Source organism: Calypte anna, chromosome 2 (assembly GCF_003957555.1).
Source record: "Calypte anna isolate BGI_N300 chromosome 2, bCalAnn1_v1.p, whole genome shotgun sequence".
Taxonomy (NCBI): domain Eukaryota; kingdom Metazoa; phylum Chordata; class Aves; order Apodiformes; family Trochilidae; genus Calypte; species Calypte anna.
The window spans coordinates 93,708,961-93,733,465 of NC_044245.1; the positions used below are offsets into that span (position 1 = coordinate 93,708,961).

The 24,505-nt window shown below is 35.7% G+C and overlaps 1 protein-coding gene across 1 annotated transcript in view; it reads left to right on the top strand.

The window, feature by feature from the left end:
* The window catches only part of NETO1 (neuropilin and tolloid like 1), a 66,628-nt gene that overhangs the window by 7,937 nt on the left and 34,186 nt on the right, over positions 1 to 24,505 (top strand). Inside the window, exon 4 of the mRNA XM_008505499.2 lies at positions 5,682 to 5,930. Coding sequence (XP_008503721.1) covers positions 5,682 to 5,930 — 249 coding nt within the window. The remainder of the gene's footprint in view (positions 1 to 5,681; positions 5,931 to 24,505) is intronic.

A 24,505-nucleotide genomic window follows, 5' to 3' on the forward strand; every position in this document is an offset into this window, starting at 1 on the left:
CATCTCAGAGGTAGGATAACCATCTACAGAGTGGATAATCCTTACTAATCCAGCACATAAACATCCATTCAGTTTTAGATTTATAGGAAACCTCCCTATACGCATCTTAGTCCTATACTTATTATTAAGAATATTATTAAGAATACAGAATAGTTTGAATAACTTCTATCTGCAGTTGAATACCAAACACCAAACTAGGGGGACTGGTTATACGATCTTTTATAACATTCTCACGTTGCTATTCCCCCTGTGTATGTTTTAGAGAATTCAGCATACCAGGACTGTGCAGACCACACTGATAGCTGTGTGATGTGAGCCTAAATACACGTATGAATCATCAGTTTTCTTCCTGCCTGCCTGCTTTCATTCCTTCATCTTTTTTCTATCAGTCATAATCTAGGACAAAATCTGATAATTTCCCTCAAATGCAATTCCTACTGATTTTAGTGGACTGGAGTCAGGACTCCATTGTGTAGCTTGTTGTAATAAAAGTGAATTTTATCTCATGATACAGTTTTTTCCCCCACGTGGAGTTCATCTTAAACATATGCAAGCCTTTTATCTTTTCAAAATCACTTTGGTAAAATAAAGGAGCTGGCAAAAATTACCATGATCATAGACTGTGAGTTTTTAAAAGGGAAGAGGCTTTCCAATTGCAGAGGCTTCTGTTCTAGTAGTCAAAGGCATAAGCAGATCAAACAGCTAGAAGTTTCTTTTTCTTTTCCTCTTTCTTTCTTCTGTTTTTGTAGTGATGATAATTAACTACTGGAACAACTAGGAACTTTAAAGTCCATATGGGATGCCTTTCTAAAAGCAATCCTTTAGGTCATCCAGAAGTCAAGGACTTAGTACAGAAATTATTCTGCTACAGAGGAGCTTCTGGTGAATCCATCTGTCATTCAAACTGCATTCAGAATTTGTTCTTTTTTTTCTTTTCCCCTTTCAGTTTTATTGGTCATATATAAAGTGTAGAAAATAGCTGGGTGTACACATTAAATTATGCATATAATTTAATGCATATTCATGACTTTAACCTGGCAAACTTCATGGCTGCCTGGAAAAACTGTAGCAGCAGCAACAGTAGCCTTTGCCAGACTGCAGAAAATTTGAAGTATGTGCTCCTAAGGGAAATTTGCACAGGAGATTGTGTAGGAGCAAAGGCTTTTGTTTGTGTCAAAAATATCTGGGGGGTGGGATAGTCATACTTTACATGATGTCTTTTAAGAATTAGTTCAGAAATCCTGTAAGTTAAACACTTTAGAGTTTTATCCCTTCTTCATTTTTTATAATTAAATTATTATTTATAACTTTTAAGTATGGACTAGAATTGCTTTACAGAGATATGAAACTAATCTTCTACTTTATGTGTTTAAGGACATCTAGAGTTAGCTTTCTTGAAGGTCTTTCATGTTTTCACTAAAGACTAACCTCTTTAATCCTACATATTTAAAAGGTGTTAGAAAGTGGTCATGTATCACTGTATGAAAAAGTCTCAGAGTCCTTTTGTATTTCACATTGATTTTGCATTCAAAAAATTTTCATCAAAACAACAAAAGAATCCTCTTTTACAAGGCTGCAGGATAACAATAGTTGGACAAGCAGAAAGACCAAGGATTATTGAAAATTTTTAGTACTGTAGCAGCTCAGAGAGATGGGGCTAGGTGTTGCATTCAATGTCTCATTGCCATGCAGTATGGTAAATTGAAATACATTTTTTGCTTAACTTCAGCTGTCAGTTACACAGGCTAAGAGGCTGATCAGTATTAAAATCCTAATTATGTGTTTTTGATGGAACCGTTCTTCTACTGCAGGTTGGAACCCAATGCCATTTTCATTCAATATAAAATCTCAAGACAGCACTTCTGTAAGATAATGAGATGAAAAATATGATAGGGCATGCAAGCATTAAGTGGTCTTTCCATGGTACTAAACATTTTTGAAGAAAGGTAATTGGAAGCAAAATACAGAAGATTCTTAAGTATAGAAATAAAATCGTTTTATGAGACAGCTTCAATATATTTCATTTGGGCTTGACAACAACTTTTCCTGAAATTGTAGACAGAGAAAAAGTTCTAAAGACACAGACTTTACCTGTGAATAATAATACTCAAAACCCTATCCCTCCCCATCCCTCCTTTCTGATTAGAAGGCCCAATTCCAACCCATTCTGGAAGAATTGCATATTTTGGGCTTTTTGGGTTTTGTTTTGTATGAGGATTTTGTTTTCATCTGCTTTGGGTTTTTTGGGTTCTTTTTTGGTTCTTTTTTGATTTGTTGTTTTTTTCTGTAGCTGTACATACATTATTATTAGTCATTATTTTGGATTTTTCTCACTGTATTTCTCTTGGTTTTGCTGTGACTAAGTTTGCACATACTTTGTAGCAAAAACGGTCCACAATATGTGTACTTATGCAAAAGCCATTTGGTTTAGCTTCTGTTTAGCAAAGAAGCCCTTTGCTAAAGCCAGAGGAAAAAAACAGTATTTTTTTTGCTAAAAGGAAGTTAAAGTTGGGAGCTTGATTAGTGTGTTTTCATCCCTTATGGTAGTTCCCATGAAAGTTTGAATCAGCTTTTTTCTTAGGTTCATTACTGCAAACAAAACATTTAACCTTTAACTCAAAGTCACACAGAAGATGAAGCATGGAGGTGCATTTAAAGCACGTGATGAAAAGGTGCATGGATGCCTGCATGGCACCCCTTCCTCTCTTAGCCCAATCTTTTGTGAGCTCCTCAGAGTGACAGAAACACAAAGTGTTGAGTTCTTCAGGACAGCTGGGGGAAAGGACCTTGTCGTTTTTGGACTAGCTTGGGCAACAAGCTAGGATATAATACCTAAAAAAGGTCAGGAAATATTCACAGATTGAAGGCTGAAAGGCACAACCTCAGATAAAAGGATTAACTCCTTTTGTCTTCCCAGTCAAGTGTACAGATACAAACAGCTCACTGTGAATGGTCTTTGACTGACTCAAATCACTGCATCATGGATAAGAACAGGTTCTGGCAGTTCTGAGTGACATGGCAGGAGGGGATTTTAACATTTAAGGAGTGTGAACGTGTAGTGATCCAGCCCCTAAACTCATTCCTCAGCATTGTTTAATTTAGGAGAGGAAACAGAGTGCTAATGAATAGTCAATGCTCCATTCTTAAAGTGGAGCAGCCTTTATGCTTGAGAGCTTTAGGGGAAAGTTTTCTTGAAAGTTCCTTGAGCTAATGTAATTCTCTGTGATCCTCTAGAAAGAACTTCACTAGGAGAACCTGGGTCCTGACTTTGTTGAAAAATAAATGCAAGAAGAAAAAGAGTAAAAAGAGCAAACTATAGAAACGTTCTGATCATAAAGTTAGTTTGCAATGTGGGATTCAGAGAAATACATGAATTTGTGGAGTTTATACAGTTTTTTCTCAGGCTGTGCTTTCACTGAGTCAATAGATCTCAGCATGATATTGTAATCCTGATTCTGTTTTAACTACAGACACCTTTTACATTATAGTGAGGCTATAATTGGATTTAGGGCTCCTTTTCAACCAAAAATCATATCAAACAACCAAGCTATAACTCAGAGGGGGCCTCATGTACCTTTTTATCAATGTCTTGGATTCAGAGGAGACCTTTTAAAGATTTAACTATGGGTTAACCACTCATAAGCCTCCTTTTGGTAATAAATAGTTGTGAAGACCTGAAACAGGGAGTTTATAAAAGACAAATATGTTACTTGAATGGTGCAAGTCATTTTTGAAACAGAAGTCTCTTTGCAAATTCCTAGTTTGCAACATGAAAACATAACAATAAAGTAAGTTGATAGCATAATATGTGAATAGTGAGCTTCTACTCTCTCAATAGAATAAGAGCACACAAAATATGATTGACAGGCAATGATTTCTCTCTTCTGTCCTAACATTGCTTAGTTTTAAATCAATATTTGTAATAAATATTTCAAGTCAAGGGCAGAAATGTCTGAATAAAATTAATCAATTATGTTTCTCAGATATTCAGCTTTTCACTGTAATATAAAAAATTTACTTCTACTTGGCCTTCAAACTTCATCAAGGATGGTATTAATAAGATCTTCTTTCGAAGTTTCATTATCTGATTTTAACTTTGTAAGTTATTTTCTAACTTTCAAAGGAGTTTCATTTCACACAGACTGTAAATTTGGCACACACATAAACGTTTCAGATTTTGATTTTGCTAATGAATTTTTGTGGGTAAAGATATTAAAACAATCTTTCTCCTCAGATAATGTGCTTTATTAACTTCTTCTATGTTTCATATAAAATAAGGATGTATTTATTCACAGTAAACATCTGTAAATCGAATCTGTGTGCTTTTATGTAAGGATTATAAGCTTTACTTAAAGTCGTCTTATTTAGATCAGTTTAAACAGTCTCCCTTCCTCTGTGAGTAATCATCCTAAAAGCTTCAGTTTAAAACTTTTCAGCATACATATATGGTCTAAATTCTGGTCACACTGATAGTTTTCCTGTTATTCCCAAGAAAATAAGTGGAAGGATACTGACTCCTGGAGTGGCAAAAGTTTCCATCTTAAACTTAGACGCTTGGCTCGGGGTTTGATCTTGCATGTTTTCATGTGAGAAGAATGGTAAATCAGTCAAAGCTCATAGCAATTGCAATGCCTTCTAATATGTGTAAAGCACAGGACATGATCCTGTGAGAGACACAGCAGGCAGTGACCCAACAAACCCTCATCTTAGCAGAAGGCTTTGTCAGCAAAAGCCTACATGGAACTGTGATTATCTGGACCCTGACGGAGTGCATTTTTTTTGATACTGACGGGATTAAGCGGAGGAACAGCACACCTGATGCTGCCTCTCAATATTTGTAGAAACAACCCACATAATTCCTTTTATCTCCCTCTTTTTTTAATTTTTTTTAAAATTTATTTTTAATTTTTTAAGAAAATACCGTAATTCAGTCAGTAGCTATTTTACTCTATACAGGAGATACTAGGGAATATTTGTTTTAGAGATCATTCTGACTGTCACTGGTCTTAGTACCCATGAATAAAAATGCTTTTTGTGTCTAGTTAAGTGACCACTATAATGTTTCCTCAAGGTTTTCAGGAGAATATTTCTTGCTTTTTAGTTAGATGTTAATTTTGCTTCATCCTTATCTAGTTTCTTAAGTGAGAACTCACTACACTTGTCTTTATATTTCCAACGAGTTGATAGGTAATTCTGAGTACAAGCAATTACAGTCAAGCTTGTCATTGGCATCAATACCTATTGGAACAGAATTTATTCTTCTTGCTAGGGCAAATTCTGATCAGTTTGTTCTTTATCTTTCTGAGAACCTGGTAAACAAGTATTCTGATTAATATTCCCCTTTCTTTCCCAAATATAAGAAAATGCTGGTTTCCAGATGCATAAGTTTCTTGAAAAGTTTTTTATGTGAATCAATTTTTCCCAAGTGTATTTTGCTTTACATCATAGATAGGTGTCTTAATTTTACTTGGAACTGCAGTAATTAGCACTTTTTGAAAGGAAAAGAATAGACAAGATGATGTAAAATCTACGAAAAATGTAGATGTCCGAATTTTCAGACCAGTTAATAAGCAAAATATAAGATGCATGCAAAATTCATGTGTTTTATTTTCTTTAAAATTTTGTTGGTTTGAGCATCTAGGCTTAAAAAAATAACAAAATAATTTTCTTTTCATCTCTAGCTGCCGCTAGACAATGCATTGAACTACACTTTGATGAAAAATATTCTATAGAGCCTTCTTGGGAGTGTAAATTTGACCACATTGAAGTACGAGATGGACCTTTTGGCTTTTCCCCAATCATTGGACGTTTCTGTGGACAGCAAAATCCGCCTATGATAAAATCAAGTGGCAGATTCCTGTGGATTAAATTTTTTGCTGATGGTGAGCTGGAATCTATCGGGTTTTCTGCTCGGTATAATTTTACACCTGGTGAGTACAAACCACCACAATTTTGATTGAAAAAGCATGGCATAGTAGCTTTGTTAATGTATAATTGTCCTGTTGAATAATACCTTTAACTGAGACTGTGTTTACTACCAAGGGAGGTATTATAGATAGGAAAATGATAGAAGGTGTGTATATTTTTTACATAACAAGTAAGGGTTATTCAAGGAAGAAATTTCAATTTCAGTTTTGTCTAATAGGCACATATTTAGCCTCTGCAGTTTTTTAAAGTATTGTTTTCAATTGAATTCTATTATAGAAACTAATTCAAAATTATTCATGGCAAGTTATGAGCTTTAAGCTTGATTCTTAAGCTGGGAAGTTTTACTTCCCAAATGTTCATTGATAAAATATTCTAATAATAATAAAAAAAAGTATTTACATCAGGAAATTCCATCACTACTTTTCCACTTCACCAATCATTTCCCCAGCTGAGGACTGAAATAATTCTTTCTTCTCAATAAAGCAAACTGCTACTGGTACTACCAGAGTAAGTGTGAGATTCAAATAGTAAAATGTATTAAATCTTTTTCAAAAAAGGTGTAAACCATAACTGTACAATTAGTTCATTTCACTTGTAAAAATAAAGTCATTAGCATTAAACAAAATTCATAGTCATAGCCATGGTCCATAGTCATGGAAACTAATTTCCATTAGTTCCCCTCTTCCCCCCCTTTATTAACAAAAGATTGCTCATTTTAAATTTCAGTTTTGGCTGCTGTACTATACAGCATTGCATTGCTGGATTTGACGTAGTTCTGTACCTTATGTAGTGATTAATGACTCATACCTTAATATAGATCACTTTAAAGAACAGTAATTATGTAATTTTGTTGATTATGTTACTATTGTTTCAGCTAAATTGTTGTATTGTGGAACAATATTCTTTAGAATATCTGCAAAAATCAGAAGCCCCAAAATCTGCTTGCTTAATTATTTCAAAAGTATCATAGAAGATAGCACAACTATTTGAATATTCCTCTGTGTTATTTTTTTCCCTAATACAGGGAAAATTGTTGCAAAATCACCCATCATAATTCAGATTCTTTTTAAAGTCAAAGTTACTGTCCCAGTTGAAACAGCAACAGAACACAGAATTTGTGTAGCAAATGTCCTGGCAGTTAGGTATGTATCCATTGTAAATACAAAGACGATGGACAAAATTTTTCTATATTCAAACATACTAGTTTCTGAAAAGTGAGTTAAATTTATCTCTCCTTACCATAGAGCTATCTCTGTGTGCTTTTGCCATTTTACTCTCTGCCTTTGCCAAGAGTTCTTTGCTTTAGATTTCATGTCCTTCTTGTTTCAAAATCTTATATATTATGGTTGAAAATATGTTTGCAGCAGCCTTTTCTGTCTAAAAAACTCTCAAGTGGAAAAACAATTTCATGAAACATTTTCATGCTCATTCTTTTCTACTGCTATAAGTTGGATTTCTACACAAAGATCAATGCTGGTAAATTGCTATAGCAGCACAAATTATTCCAGACTTCAGATGGAATAGCTATGGTGGTTTTTTTTTTTCTTTTTTTTTTTTTTTTTCCCTACCTCCATAGATTTCAATAGGAAGCTCTACAAATGATAGAGGGTTTCTAGGAATATTGGCCAAAATGAGAATATGATTAATCTGACAAATGCAAAACATCAATTCTGCCTCCTTGATAACCAGTAATGGCAAGGTTGACTACTTTATGAGTCCTTTATTATCCTTTATGAGGCATGGATAAGGCTTCAGATTTTGAGACCTGTTGTTGAAATGCATGCAGTGGGAGGGGTCACTTTCAACTCATCAAAAAGACTGATGGCTTTCAAGAGTGTCTAAGAGCATCTTAGAGAGGGATCACCTCCAGAAATTATTACCTAAACCGTCTAGATCCATCTTGGGTAGTGACAACTTATGAAATTTAATTATGAACAAATGAGAGATCAGAAGAAAATTTTCATCTAGCCTCTCTCTGAAGAATATCAAGAACGTGATACACAGATAAGATTCATTTGGAAACAACGGGCATCTTAAGCAGCTGAACACTCAAGGGAGATGCAGTTTGTTGCATTTGTTCCACTGGGCACATGCAGCCCATTGCCTAACTACAGGCTGCATAGGAGGCTTTCTCCATCCCTGAGACAAGTGCAAGAGTTATTTCTGTAGGACTAGCAACCATTGATGTTCCCCACCTGTGTGGTCTCCATGCACCCCTGAAATATTCCACAACCTAATTTTGCACTTGGTATATTGATGGAGGTTCTTGTTTGCTGATAAAATCAAGAATGTGATGTTGAATGAGTGGGTGTGTGGCAAGATTTTGAAAAAAATAGCTAAATTTTACTAAATTGAAGCTACAACCATTTATTATTATTTGAATAGTACCTAGAGAAGTAGGGGAAGAAGTTATATACTGTGTCTCTAGGGCGTAGAAAAACAACTATCTGGATGAAGTTGAAAAAAGGATCTGTTCCAAAATGTTCCAATGAAGATCTATTAGTCTGTGCAAATGAAAAGAGCCCTGTCACCTGAGGCATTTTAAAACTAGTTTGGACTAAATCCTAATAAAAAGAAACTATAAAGAACAATCTTAAAGAGTAGACTAATATTTTACAATTCCTATAGCATTTCTGTTTCATAAGTTCTTTGATTCCTTGGTGTTGAAATGGTTTGAACTTCATCCATTGATGCAAAAGTCCTATGGAGTTTCAGCCAGTCTCAGGAGGCCAAGGTTTCAAGCATCTTGCCATAAAATTAATTCTTGGCATAAATTCTGTTGCATTTAAATAAATTTTTTTTTCAGAGCACTTTTCAGCACTCCAACAAGTGAGATCTAGCAGAAGAATAAACTTTAATGACAAATGCAGAACTACACACAAGGCCAGCACAAACACACCCCCTAAGTGATAAAACTACTCAAAATTTTACGAAGAATTTCCTTCCTAAGAAGATAATTTAGGCTCTAATTTTTGTGATTTTATAAATTATAGGGTCCAGAGATATATGGTTGAATGAAACTATGAGCATGGTATAAGGACTATTTTAAATGTCAAAACTCTGGGTGAAGGGAAGAAGTTGCTGGGTTTTTTTTAAATTATTACAACTAAATGCCAATAATAACCAGATGCAAATTGGATGTGAAGTAAATTTTCAACAACTTGTATATATAAGAGTTTGCATACTATTTTAATCTTCTTTTATATTGTTAAATGTGATTTTTTAAACTGATATTTTCTAGATGGAACTATCTGAACCTAGGAAATGTTCATAAATGTATAGAAACATATGTCTGTTTTTCCTCAAACCTCTTTTATAAAAGCAATAACATAGCAGATTACAGTACTTTCCAGCTGCTCTTGTTCATTCTGAGTGCAAATATGATTGTCTAGGGACAGACACATGAAAGGAGTCACATGATAATTCTTTGTAACTGTTATTTTGCCAATTTTTGGGCCATTTTGAGATCTACACCTGAATGTTTGTTTCACATATCTGGGTCCTTGGAGTCAATCTCTCACCATAATTTTTCCTAAAAAGCTGTGTTTCGAGAGCTTTTTTCCCAAATGGTGCTAAATCACTGTTCTGTGTAGAAAAATTTGAGTATTAGTTCAAAGAGACTTATTCTTGTCAACAGTTCTTTCGAATGAGTCATTTTTTTTAGTGTAGACAAGGATACAGATATAAAGAGGATATGTTTATTTGAGCTTTCTTACTCAGCTAGAATAATCAGATTTCTGGTTATCCTGGTCTCTGATTTTGCAGGACAGTGGCTTAAGATAGCACATCATTACTTTCAGTTCCTTCACTTAGCAGAAGCCATCTGTGTTTTTATTTAGCCTCATTAATAGAAAGGTCAGTCACTAATGTTTTCTGTTCAACTCCCTGATAATGGGAAAAGAAAAAAAGTTTATACCCTTATATCCTGAAAAGTGGAGTGTAAAACACTCTCTAATCAGAATAACAGTACTTTTACATCCCCATTGCAGTGGTACAAGTAGCTGTAGAATGTCAGAGTAATAGAATAATGGCATAATTTATCTTAAGGGGAAAAAACCCAACTCAGCTCAAATTCTTTTTGATTGGGGCATTTCCATATTTTAGAACTCATGAAAAATTTAGTGTGAATTTATTGAATTCAATCACAGTTCTAAAGAATTCAGACAAGATATTACCAGTTCATTTTGCCATCTAATGTCAATGTCCTGTCTTATGTGAATTTGAGGAAGGGGTATTTCCCAGGTATCTGGGACAGCTGAATACTTCTTACTCATTTGCTTGTATTTGTTTATTTATTTTTCTGTTCTCTTCTGAACATTGATTGCTTCTGAGTTAATGTCATCCATAGTAACAACTTATAGAATCACAGAATAGTTTGGGTTGGAAGTGACCTTCGAAGGTTACCTAATCCAACTCCCCTGCACTCAGTTTGGACATTTTTAACTAGATGAGGTTGCTCATAGCCCTGTCCAACCTGACCTTTAACTCAGGTTTCCAGGAATGGGTGATCTACAACCTCATCTCTGATCAATCTTTTCCAGTGTTTCACCATCCTCATTGTAAAAAAAAAAATCTTCCTTATATCTATTCTAAATCTAGCCTCTTAGTTTAAAACCATTACCCCCTTTTCTTATTGCTGCAGGCCTTACTAAATATATTTCCCTCATCTTTCTTATAATCTTCTTTTAAGTACTGAAAGGCCTCAATAAGGTCCCACCAGAACCTTTTGTTCGCCAGGATGAAAAACCCCAACTCACTCAGTCTCTCTTCATAGTAGAGTTGTCCACCCCTCTATCATATTTGTGGCGAGACCCCAATCCAGTAGGTCCATGTCTTTCTCCTGCTGAGGACTCCAGAGCAGGATGCAGGTGGGGTCTCATAAGAGGAGAGTAGAGATATCTCCTCCTTTGATCTGCTGGTCACCACTGTTTTTATGCAGCACAAGATACAATTGTTTTCTGGGCCAAAAGCACACATTTGAAGTCAGTGTCCATCTTTTCATCCACCAATAACCCCCAGTCCTTCTCCACAAGGCTGCTCTCCATTCCTTCACCCTCCAGCCTTTACTGATACTGGGTGTTGTCCCAAACCAGGTTCCGGACCTTCTACTTGGCCTTGTTGAATGTCATCAGTTTTGCATGGGCCCACTTCCGAAGCTTGTCCAGGTCCCTCCTGATGGCATCCCATCCCTCAGGTGTGTCAACTGCAGCACTCATCTTAGTGTTATCTTCAAACTTGCTGAGAGTGCACTCAATTCCAGTGTCCATATCATTCATGATGGTAAACAGTGCTGGTCCCAGTACAGACCCCTCTGGGACACTGCTTTTCCCTGATCTCCAGTCAGACATTGAGCTGTTGACCTCTAGATGCAACCATCCAACCAGCTTCTCATCCGTTCACTAGTCCAGCCATCAAATTAATCTCTCTCCAATTCAGACAGAAAGGTGCTGGGGGAAATGAAGTCAAGGGCCTTACAGAAGTCCTGATAGCTCTTTTCTTGTCCATTGATGCAGTCACTCCATCATAGGAGGCCACTAGGTTTGCCAGGTAACCATCTAGTAATCCAGTTCCATTTTTGGAGAAAAAAATAAACATTCTCAGACCAAAGAGACTTTGAATGAGTCCGTCTTTTTCTTCTGGGATCAAAGTATATTTAGATTATAAGAAATTACGTGTTATCTCTTCCTTCAGACTTTCTAGCCAGAACCTTCTGATGTTAAAAAAATAATAAACCAAACCAAACCAAAACCCCCCTCCTATTATTTTATTGATATTTCTAGCTTCAAATTCCTTCAAATTCTTACAATCAACTTCCTTCAGTTATGAACTTTCAATGTGCACAGAAAAATCAAGTACTTCATGACTGTTCACACTGTATTAGGACACCTGAATGAGAAGGAATTTCACTGTAATATTTAGGATGCTGCATTTGCATGCTACATTGCAAACCATGATCAGTCATAAATATTATCTTTTCAAGGGAATGTGATTTGCTTTGTGCCGTTTTATAGACTCCATTAAATTACATGAACTGTAGGATTAGGCCCAGAGTATTTCAGTACCGTAAATATGAAAATATAATAGGGTAATATGATGGGATAATAATTTAAATTTCAAGTGAAAAATCATTCCTTGTGCAGATTAGTGTCTAAAAAGATCTCACAGGATTCTCGGGTCCTATATTACTTCTTGTTACCACATACTTACATGTTTCTTTCTACCATACCCAAAAGGCAACTACAGAACTTTCTATTTTAGAAGTCCTTGCATGCTGGGAGTATCACTAAAACTGACAAGAAGAAGCTGAACACTTAAGTCCTTACTTACCTGCTGTAAAAATAAGAGCCACAGAAAAAAAGCAGAGTGTTAAGCATTCTAACATTGAAAGGAAGAAAAACCTCTATTGCATAGTTTTGTAACAGCTGTATTAACCAGGGACATTTGTATTGGCTCTTTAAGAACAGCAGAATGAAGAGGCTTTTCAAGTGTTTTAGTGTCTCAAACACTAAGGGACTCTAAGGAGCAAGTTTCCAACTCATGTCGCGCAAGTTTAAATTCATATCCTTCTACTGATGGATCTCAAAAGACTTTCAGGACTAATTTTATTTAGGTATTTTCTGCCTCAGCCATTTCTATGGAAGACTGTTAAAGGATCCAAACTATTAGCAATGTTCTTCTAATTTCTTACCTAAATTGGCTGTGGATAATTTTAGGAAAGGGATCAGAAGAACATAGCTAACACCTCCAAATCCTGTTGTTAAGCATCTTACTTGGTAGTTCTCATTCAAACATTTTAACACCTGCTTTGTCAGATTAAAAATGAAAAACTTTGTGCCTCATCTGTAATGAGTAAGGAGTTTTTGAATACTCTTCAAAATTGTTCCAGTTCATCTGACTTTTCTGGCATATTTTCTAATAGCTCTTACTGGGATGCACTTCTGGCTGATTGCACTGTGGCCTCATTCTGGCAACACTGTTGTCTAACAGTTTCTTTTAATGACCTTGGCAATTTGGAGGTCTGCAGAGATTCTGCTGACATTGAAGCAATCCTTTTTTACTTACCCATTCCTTAGGCTGTTGAATTTTTGTCTTTATATGCTTTATCTACAGGTTTCTGGGGTGTTATAGGTATAGCTCATAAAAACTGACAATCACCTCAGTGGTTTTAGTCTAACCAGAATGAGTATGGCCCTTCTGTTGTGCAGATAAACCATTTCTCATGCTACCCACAGGGTTGCAAGTGGTCTGATTTTATAGCTGTCCATATAGAAAATGATGGTTTTATGTTAGATAAAAATCATGTTTATATCACTTGTTTTCAGTCACCTATATTTATTAAATTGATATTTGCATTCGTTCAAGTAACTGTGATGGTTGATTTTGTCATTATCATCAGTTAATTTCATGAAGTATTTCTCAGTTTTAACAGCAGTGAGGATATTTATTGATATATTAACTTTCCTCTACAGATTTTTTTTTTACTCTCTGAATAGTGCTTCTAGCTAATTCTCCTTAAAGAATGCACACAAACTTTGTTAGAAATTGCTCATTTCATAAGTGCATTCTTTCTATTTTTTGTAAAGAGTTCAATCCAGAGGATCTCTGACTTACCAGTACTGAGGTGAATGTTACTGAATACTGTTTTGTGTCCCAGTAGTTCTAGTATATGTTGCCATTTTAAGATATCTTTTCTGATATTGATGGCTACAAGCAATTTTCATCTATTTACTATCTGTTGAGAAATGCAGACTGTATCATTCCTTATCCCATTTGAGCTTCTTTGGTACTAGGATCCAAAAGAAAGATTGCTCTTCTTTCAGCTTAGATAGAAACTTTTTCTTAACTTTCATAGAAGTGAACTTGTAGCTAGACAATCAATGTCTTTGGTCCATCTTTTTCTCTTTTGCTATGTGATATCAAAGACCCCACAATCTTTAATATGGCACTGCACTCATGAGGTAGAGAAATGCTATCATGCATAGTCCTCTCCATATGGGGGACAGAAATACAATGATTTCTGTGAAAGAGATGTTATCTGTATGGCTAATTCTATCCAATGAGCCTAGTGGAAAATAAAGACCTTGAAACAAGCCTCTGAACACTCAGACTTAATTCCTATCTGTTTTTTCCTCTTCTCTCTTTCACTCTCTGTCTGTTCAATTGTAGCTTACCTTGAGATACTGACAAGCTCCTTTTACCATATATGCCCTTACATTTTGCATGCACGAAGGAGTTATGACCAAACATCATGTTGTCTTAACTGATGCTATATATTCAATAAATGATCATGAAATGATCAATAAGTGATCATGAAAAATTGAGGAAGCGAGTAGTTGAAATATTTAAGTCCAATTTTAAAAGAATCCAAATTTTAAAATATGAAAATCTATAGCAGAGAGATATATAATGGCAGTGAAACATTCATACAAAGCTCACCTGTTTATTGTGAGTGTTGTTTGATGCTTGTGAATACTAAGAAGATTAAAGGATTTTTTTTTTTATAATATTAATTCATACTATACAGAGATATTTCTTCAAATTTTCAGAAGTAGCTAAGTTTTCCTAGCTTATTGGGTAAGGTTGCCAAAAAGTTCAGACACCAAATACAGGATTTGACAAGTGACTGGCATCCAGTTTAAAGCTTCAGAATTTGCTAGTCTCCTGTTTTTTGTTTCTATAATGTCAAATAATATACACTGTGTCTTTTGTTAGTCAGCTTTGAAATAAAAATTATAAAAATTAAAAAAGAAAGAAAGAAAAAATTGTCAGGATTTTCATTCTTGCATATCTTTGAAATCATCTTTCCATGCAGAATGCTACTAGCATAGTTGATGCTTTTCTTTTGTTTGGAAAAATCAATTAAATATTTTTTTTCAATTTATGTTCAACGTGTAGACATTTTCAATTTGCACACTTTTTTTTAAAAATTCTCTCAAGCCCTAATGCTAGGTGTCTTTATTTTTCTCTCTACAAAAACTGTTCACTTCACTAAGACTTTGGGCCAAACAAAAATACCTGCTACTATAATTTAAGGCTCAAAAATCTCTGAAATTACTTTCTGATATGCTCAAGGATAATTCCACAGAACAGTTGCTTAAGCTTATGATACTCAAGTGCTGTGCTGACAAGCCACTAAATCTAGTCCCAATTTAGCAAAGAATTTCAGGAAGCCTGCATTTAAGCATGTGCCTAAATCTGGGCAATCTCTAGGCTTGGGTACTTACTTAAAGGTAAGTACATTTAAACACTGTTCTCTGCATTGTCAGCTATTGAACTAAATCAAAATGAAATATTTGTTTATTTTGGAGAACTGAACTTTTATTTCTTCAACTCTTTTAATTAATTAAAAAATATTTTTCTACCTTTGCACAAATTATGAGGTAGATATATATCAATTCAGTGCCTGCTTGATCGCTGTCACACGATCTAGACTTAGAAGGCTCAACTTATTCACTAACTCCCATTTTTCACTTGTTTTATTCACTTTTTTCCACCTTACTTACAGTAAGGTGAGTTTTTGTTGGAGCTATTAGTGATTAGTGATTTTTCTGTCCTCCTGTGCTACTTTTCTTCTAGATATCTTTGTCCCAAAAATTCACCACCGAATTGTCTGAAATTAAATTATTTTCTGCATGTAAAAATTCATCGTTTTCTTCAACCTGAATTCAAGCTGAATTAGTTTTGATAAGAATTTTAGAGCAATTCAGTTTGTCAGCCAGGTTTACAAGTTTGAAAATGAAATTATACTAGTTCTGCAACCATTACAATGAACTCTGGTTCCATCCTTTGGATTTTAAATTTTAAATCTAAAATAAAGTTCCCAGTACATTCCCATTACTTAAACTTATGGTAGTGCATTCATTGCCAAATGGGTTTTTTAAAATAAAAACTTAACAGTACTTGAGTATAATACTTTAAAAGGGACAATTTTTTAATGGTAGGAAGAGAGGCCTGTGATTTTTGTGTTATCATGTGCTTTTTTATCTAAAATTGGAAGTTAAAATCCCAAACAATTAACAAGGGTACTTAGGGAGAGCCAAGATGATCTTTAGTATCTTACTTTTCTGTAATATCTCAGCTCCTCACTCTAGCTGGTTTTGGAACTCAGGAGAAGTCAGGATCAAGCAATAGTTACATTTATCACACACCTTTTCAATAAACTCAAGAAGAAGCTCAAATCTCTTGAGCCTGAGCTAGCTCAGCTACAATTTTTCAAGAGAATGGTGTCTCTCTTCCATGCTGTATATTGCTGACAGCTTTGACTATTTATCACTAGTTCATTTAATATTTACTCATTCATTTTTTAGCAATCTGCAGACTTTTAAAAGGGCCTACATCCTCTGTTCTTTTATTTTCTCAATTCATTTGGACCAAGTAGAAAGGCATCAAGTGAGTGAGATGTCAGTTGAAATGAACAATGGTAAAAGCAAAAGAGCTTAATTTAGGAAAATTTTAAAACAATTTTTAAAAATTTACTTTTTTTTGACCTGGCATTGCATCTTTCAATTACCTTTTATGTATTTGTGTTGTCTGCCTTTTCTTTCCCTTTTGCTAATAAGTAAAATAGAAAACCAAAAACCAAGCAACAGACAAACAAACAAAACCCACTCCAAAACTTGATATTTTGTTAGAAATTACATTCCATTAATTAAATTGTAACATTTTAATTTTATTACTATAAGGAAATATTTAAAACTAGTCTCAAAACTTGAATTTATAATTAATGAAGACTACAGGATTCTTTTATCTCTTGACTTCCTAAAGTTTTAATTTTTCTCCAAAGTGGTTTCACTGCAGTCCAGTATTGATTCAGCTAGTATAATCTGATGAATAAGAGCATTATCTAGAAATTCATGTAATACAGAAAAGATTTCAGCTAAACAGACCAAATTTTTCTCTGGTTTAAGGGTGAGACTCCTGTTTAAACCAATTAAGTTGGATGCATGGTCAGGCAGGTTGGTTTTTCTATTGAATTCTCGTCTGCCACAGTATTTCCAATCTGATTTAGAAGTGTTTTGCAAACATGAACATACAGTCTAATTGAGAACCTTTCATTAAAAATGCCTGTCATTCCTAATCAAATTGGGCAACATTGCTGTTAAGAAAATTGCTTCTGCCCTCAGACAGCAATTCTCAAGACATTTTCTGTTTCTTATTAAAAATGTGTGACAGAATAAATATCACAAACATTCAAGTACACAAATATCTTTTGGAACTGAGAGATCCAATCAGATTATTCTTGCTCTGAAGACTCTTCCTGATTATGTCAAATACACATTGTTCACATGATCACAGCACAGACTAAAATTCACAAGGCAAATGAGTGTCTGACCTTAGTGATTCCTCAAATAGAAAGGAGAATGTAACTTCAGTGTAACAAAATGTTTTGGTTTGTGCTAAACAGTCTAAAATGGATTTCTGATTAATATTTTTTAATGTTTAGAATTATGAGATCTACCAAATAATTAAGATTGCCATGGGAAAGAATAAATTAATTGCAAAACTGTTAAAATAAGTAAACAAACGCTTTTCATCAACTTTTATAAATATTGCTGCAGAACTCATTGCACACCAGAGATGCATAAAGGTTATCTGGATACTTCCATGTCAAAAGATTAATATCTAACATCCAGTAATTTGTGTTAGAAATAAGTCATAAGATGATTTTGCCAACTATTTTCTGATTATTCAGACTCAAAAAGCCTGATGTCTGTGGCACATCTATTATTCAAAATTTGTACTAGCATGACAGAAGCAGGCAGGGTGAAATGTGTTATTCTAGTCACATATCAGTTCCCTAGCTGACAGTGAGAAGCCAGAAGATGTTGTGTAACAGGACTTACGAACATCATTTGCCAGATGTTATCTGATAGTTGAAGCTCAACAATGTTATCAAATCTGCTGGCTGCAGTATGTGGGTTAATAAAAGATTGTATGATACCACTTCTTGTTTTCTCTTCGTTTTGTTTTGTTTTGTTTGTTTCCCTCTCTTCCCTGTAACTAATTTAGCACCTCTTTGTGAAAATTAATGTTGAAAGAGAGTGCAGAAAACATTATTTAAAATATTTTGTTCTTTAATGCTGATTACTTTATGTGGATTAGACAGTTGGTTATTAACTGCTCCCAAATACAAAGTTCATACTGGAATTTATAGAATAAGTTTATAAGTGTTGAGGTTTTTTTTTCAGTTTAATAAAATGCATACAGGCTTAGTAGTTTAAAATCAGATTTGGGTAATTTTAATCTCTGTAACTCTATGTGATCTCACCATATGAATAATTTGCTGCATTCATATAGTTGTTTGTATTCCAGAATATTACTTATCAGTGATATTCCAGTATACATAGATTGTTTTACCAAGTGTTTTTAAATTAATTTTTTTGTTTTCTTCTTTTTTTCTATCACTAGAGCTTTAAATTATTCTTTCGGTTCAAGCTAGGAAAAATCCTGCTATTTGGCAGTCAAAAACTTGATCTGGTCAAACGAAATTTAATTATTGCCTTCCTGTTGGATAAGCAGCTAACCCATACTTAAAAATCCTGAGTACTGTGACTGACCATCATGTTTGACTTGCTGCTTCTGCTGCTGAAACTGGAAACTATCCTGATAGCTCATTACTTCTATTATAACCACATCAGTGGAAGACCTGGACAATCTTTAATTGTTACCCACTTTGCTGTTCTTTTCCCAGTCTCTTCATCCAGTTAATAGCAAAACTGGATATTGTATAAAGTAGACATAAGGACTTATGAGCACTGCATTTCTCATGTGTGATGCAATGAATCATCATTTTTTTTCTTGGCGAATGGGATGCAAAAGATCAGTTTCCATTTTCTGTATGAGGCTGAGACAGTCAATCAGTGTAGCACTCAACAAATCAGTTGCTAAGTTTAGGTCAGACTGTGGTCCTAAACCTTCTTCTGTTATAATTAATATTAAAATTGATATTAAAATTTAATTGCTGCTTCAGACCAGTGTTTGTTGAATAGAGGAGAAAACCTGTAAATATGTTAAACCCCAAGGAAACTATGTATTTTCTTAGTCTAAATTTTTAAGTTATTATACCATTATTAAAAATGTACTAAGCTGTACTGAATCTAAACACTGTTTAGACATAGCTGGATCTGAAGCTTCTGGGGTGATAAAAAGTCAGCTGTAATTTAGTTTTTATAGATGCAAATCTAAACCTACTAAAATAGATTACAGTTCTCCAGATATCCCCAGAGCCTTTTGTTTGCTGGTGTTCATGACAAACCAGCTTGAGAATAAGTTTGAAAATTTTCACTCTTATTTTGTTAATCACATCCATTTGGATCACTTAGTGCTGGCGTAATATCATTTAGGCCATGACAGTCCACTTTTAGCCTCCAGTCTCCATCAGGTTTTCACACTGGCCACATAAGATTGTTAAAAAGTGAGTCCTACTGATCACTCCTTGCCTCTCTAACTAATGGATCACCTTATAAATGGGGATCACAGAATCTCAGTTTGTGTGATGCTGTTGTTTGCACCACTGAAGGAGCAGTTGGCACCTGCTGGTCTTTGACTTTCAGCAAGCCCACTACAGAAGGGTCATCTGAAAAGCTAGGCAAATCAGACAGGTTTTCTATGTCCTCAGTCTCTATACCAAAGGCACACCAATACCTTTTTGGGTCCTTGAAATCCACTCCCTTGAGGTAGTCTATGCCAAGGATGCATCTGGGACAGTCTATAAGGTACATTTGCCACTTTTTTCCAGTGAGGCTCACATCGGCCTCCACAAGACTCAGTTCATGAGATCACTCCAGAAATAGTGACAGATTCTGTCCCTTTATGATTCAATGGCTTTAGTGTGCATTTTGCACCAGTGTTCACTAAGGCTTTATACTTTTGAGGTTCTAATGTGCCAGGCTATCAAATCTGCACAGTATAGTAAGTTCAGTTTTCCCTCTCCACCTCTTGGCTGGAGGCAGGGCACATCTGATTTTTAGCACATGCAACGCTGTCAGCAAATGGGTTACAGGAGCTTTCATTCCCAGTTCTCATACCTGATATACAGGCAGTCTGGAGTTCATATACTCTGACTGGAGAATCATTTGAGACTGTAGCTGCCATCCTCCTGTATGTGCTTTTCCTAACAGCTTTCATACTTGCGTCTGTAGATCAGCACTAAGTTTCTTTCTTGTCCTCTCTGTAATCACCCAGTAGAGAGGACAGTACTCTTTGTCCTGTATTCTGTTTCTCTTAATTTGGTCTCATATGAGGATGTCTCCTCCTAATGGCTGCAATACAGCCAGAATGGGGCTCAATTCTCTTAAGTCAATTCTATTCTCAATTCTGTTCAGTCTCTCAGTCAAGTTTTCTATGGTTGAGACCCAGGTCCGATGGGTATTAAAGAGCATCTCCATACTGCCATTCTTTACTGTCCACTTGATGCACATTTGGTACAAGTGTGTCATTGACCCCTATCATTGCTGACAGTGCATGGGAAAATGCTGATGGTACACTTTGCACAAACTTTTGCAGCACAGACTTAGGGCATGACATTTCATCAGGATCCACAAGTGCACCATCATCATAAATCACATCTCACACAGCTAACTCTCTCAAATACTTGATAGCTCATTTAAGCATGGAAGCTCTACTTGGGGGGCAGTTGAGAGCACCATCATAGGGATACCTGTCCCTTACGGTTGACAAGACTCTCCTTCATAGGCTTGTAGTTCTGGCTTTTTTTCCCAATTATCCTATCAGTACCTGCACCTATGGCCAGGGATACTGGCTGCCTGGCTTCTTTATAATCCAGACTCGTGGTATCTGCCTCATCATCCCATCACTGGACTAAACCATTGAGAAGTGGTTACCTTCATGATGGCCAAAGCCCTTTCTCAGAGTACACAAGTCCTTTATAGAGTAGGATTGAACAATTGGTCCTGGTTCTGAGTCCTCGTCCTCAGATGATTCTGCCAGTCCCTTATCTGTTTGAGAAGGACTGGTCTTATCATCCTTGTCACAAGCATTGATCATGGCCCTACACTAGTAAAAGCTTCAGAAACTTTATACAAGGATAAGGACTGGGAATGGACTTTGCTTTGCTCTTAGTCACAGGGATGACTAGTACCAGTGTGGATTGGGGGAGTGGCTGTAGTGGCTGTGGCAGTAGCAGCAGTAACAGCAGGGCTGGCCACCTGCATGGGAATGGCAACTGTTGTGTCTGTTGTGTCGGGTGCCTGCATGAAATTACTGCATGCCTGCAGTAATACTGATTGACTGTGTTGGAAATGGAGCAGTGTCTGTTGCAGGGGATGCAGAGGCCACAAGCAGCAGCAGTTCTCACTCTACGTTGGTATGCTCACTCTCAGAGTTGAGATAGTTGCCTTGAACATCCCCAATACATAAAAAAGCAGTAATAATATTCAGGGGACATTCAGAAAATTCCCTGATAACATACTGATATCTTGATTAAAATCTGGTGGACTCAGCTTGAGAGAAAACAGAGGGGCAACAGTATCCCAAGGTAAAATTCAAAGTGTAATTGCCAACAAAGTTCTCTATGTCTATGTGAAAAACCAGTGAAAAGTGTATAGCAATGTAAATCAGTATTAAATGCCCTATCACAATGACAACTCTTGAGCAGCTATTACAATTTATCAACGACAAAGCAACACTAAACCATCTAAAGAGCAACATATCATACACTCTGTATACCACAGGCATGTCAGCATGATGGGGATAGTCTGTTCAATTTCTAGCCCTTCAAGACTTCCAAAAGAAAACATCTGGTACTACCTCAATGGAGCCATCCATGTATCCTCCACTGGAGACACAATTCAAACTATTCAGGCAGTTAGAATTAGAGCTTGGCCCCACATTGGGTGCCAGTAAATCTGTCATAGTTTGATGCTGGGCTGAGAGTTAAATGAATGGCAGATACTCCCTATCAACCCCACTCCCTTCCCCTACAGCAAAAGGAGGGAGAATAAGGGAGAGAGACTTACAGGTTGGAAACTAAACTAGACAGCTTTAATTAAATAGCTGTAGTGAAAAGGAAAATAATTAAATATGTACAAATATATACAAAAAATATATCAAGTCCCCCCCCCAAGAATAATGCTCACATTATCACTGAGATTGCTGGGCAGGCTGTAGAAAAGTCCCAGACTTCAGACTGGGCTTCTGAAGTCACCAGCAGATGGTAGCTGGATGCAGGAACACACAGATTTAGGAATTCATGGATGAGGATCAAAGGCAGACAAAAAGACAGAGTCATCTCAGGACGCCAGCCATAGATGAAGAGCGATTGACCTTCGTGATCCCTTCAATTTATACCCAGTATGACAAATGTGGAATGAAATACTTCACTTGGTCAATTTTGGTCACCTGTCTGGTCTGCACCTCCCCCAAGGAGGGCTGTGCGTGTGACCCCTTTACTCCCTTTTGTTTCTGGAGTGTGAGATATTTTGCATAACCAAGCAGTGTTTCTTGATTTGACACACCATTCTCCAGCAGTAACTGGAGCCATTGAGCATTATCAGTCCTAGAAGCAGACACTGAAAAACCTGCCATTAATTTCAGCGAATGCAGCTAGTTAGAAGAGAATTAACTGAGAAGTAAAATTACTAGGAAGAATATTCATTCTGTCCTGGCTCAAAACAGGACATGTGGCCTAAACAATCTTAAATAAGACTGAGAATCCATTAGAAGGATCTTATTGTTTAAATAAAATATGAAATAGGCTAGAGACAAAGCTCTGATTTAGAATTTATCATGCTGATGATTTTTTCATGTGGTCAAATAGCAAAAGAACTCCTACTGATGAGTAAACTATATTAATTGATTCAAGTGGAAATCTTTGGGGGCTAGTGTTGGTATGAATTATGTTAATTTTAGTCAAATACATAGTAGAACATATAGCAGAGCTTTCCTCAGCAAAATAATAGAAGTCCCAGCTGACCCAGTGTCTGGTTTATACCTGGTTATTTCTACCTTATATCAGTATTAGCAATTAATCATGGTTTGGACTCTTCTTTGTCACTTTTAATTGCATAAAATTAGGAAAAAACCCCTATAACATCTATTTGAACAAAAGGGAATGTCAGTATCATGAAGTTGTAACTAACAGAAAGCAGGTGAGCTGTAAGGCCAAAAACCTAGCTGTAAATCCACACGTGACCAAAACTCGACCAAAATGTTTTCTTCCCATAATCTCAGGAGAAGTTGAACTTCATAGTATTGGAAAGAGTGGAAGGGTTATTGTTGCCTTTCATATATTATTTATATTCCTTAAATATCTGAGTGTTGTCTCATATAGTAAAATGTAAAATTCATAAGATTGTGGGTAATTTAAGTACAAACTTACAGTTTAAAACACAATTATCTTCTTTCTGACAACTGGGCTATAATAAAATTCTTCCTCAGAGAAAATTTCTACACTATGCTGTTAAAAAGATGAAGAAGCAAAAGAAAATGCAAGAATAGCTTCAAAGCAGTTTCTCTGTATGCTCTGTAGCTAAAGCTGATGAAAACCCATCATCTCATCCTGTGGATCGGAGCTTTATGCATTTGGGAAGAGTGCTGGGGTCAAGAGCTCAGTGTCCCCTGAAGGAATGTTTTCTAGGCAGGAAACCTAAAAAGCAGCAGAAAAAGAAAGAAAATTTTTCAGTCACTGAAAGCAGTTCTGCTATGGTTGTTGAAAGGACAGGACAGAAAAATTAATTTTCCCAACAGTTGTTTCTTGAACTTATGCCTTTCTCAGGTTGATATGCCTTTCTCAGCAATTCATCAAGCTGTGCAGCTTTGAGAGTTCCTTTTCTTCCTCACTCAAAGTGTAGATTTAAGCTCTATTGCATCATCTTCAGTGGGCACATATAGTCACAACTGCAGTCAACAGTTTGGCTTACAGAATGAATTTTCTTCTTTCATTTGCTTTGTTTCATTTGTTTTGTTCGTTTGTTGTTTTTTTTTTTCCTTTAGAGAAGTAGCATTCAGGCTCTATTAGGTGAGAAAACCTAGGATTCTGCCTTTGATGCTAAACATGAAACTAGAATTCATTCTTAAAATACTTCATGGCACTGGCTTTTGGAATCATGAGAAGGCTTTGTTACAGGGGAGCACTACAAGATAATTATCCAATAACTTTCAAAAATCTAACAGTTGTACACTATACTAACGAGTGATTTTTTTGTCTATGGCTGTTTTACTTGTTTCCATTCTAAGGATCATATTTTCAGAAGTATTTTGCCTGTTTCATCTCATTCAGGTATCTTATATAGCCAGAAGTTTAATCCATCAGTTGCTTTTGTAAATGCAATTTATTTCTCTTCCAGTGCTCTCTGACATGGCTATTCACTTTTTAAAAAGGCTACTTGGTGCTTTGCTGCACTGTAAGAGAAAAATACTTGGAGATAGTGAAAGAAATCTCTTGTTAAAGTGGACAGTGAACTATTTACACAAGGATATTAGAGGAGATATACGTTTCAGATGTCAGATGCAGTTATCTGCTAAATATTATTTTACTTCAACTACTGCATGCCACATTATTTTATTTTTTTTTCTAAGACAAATAGCAGTTCTAGTGTACTTTACTGTTATTCAGATC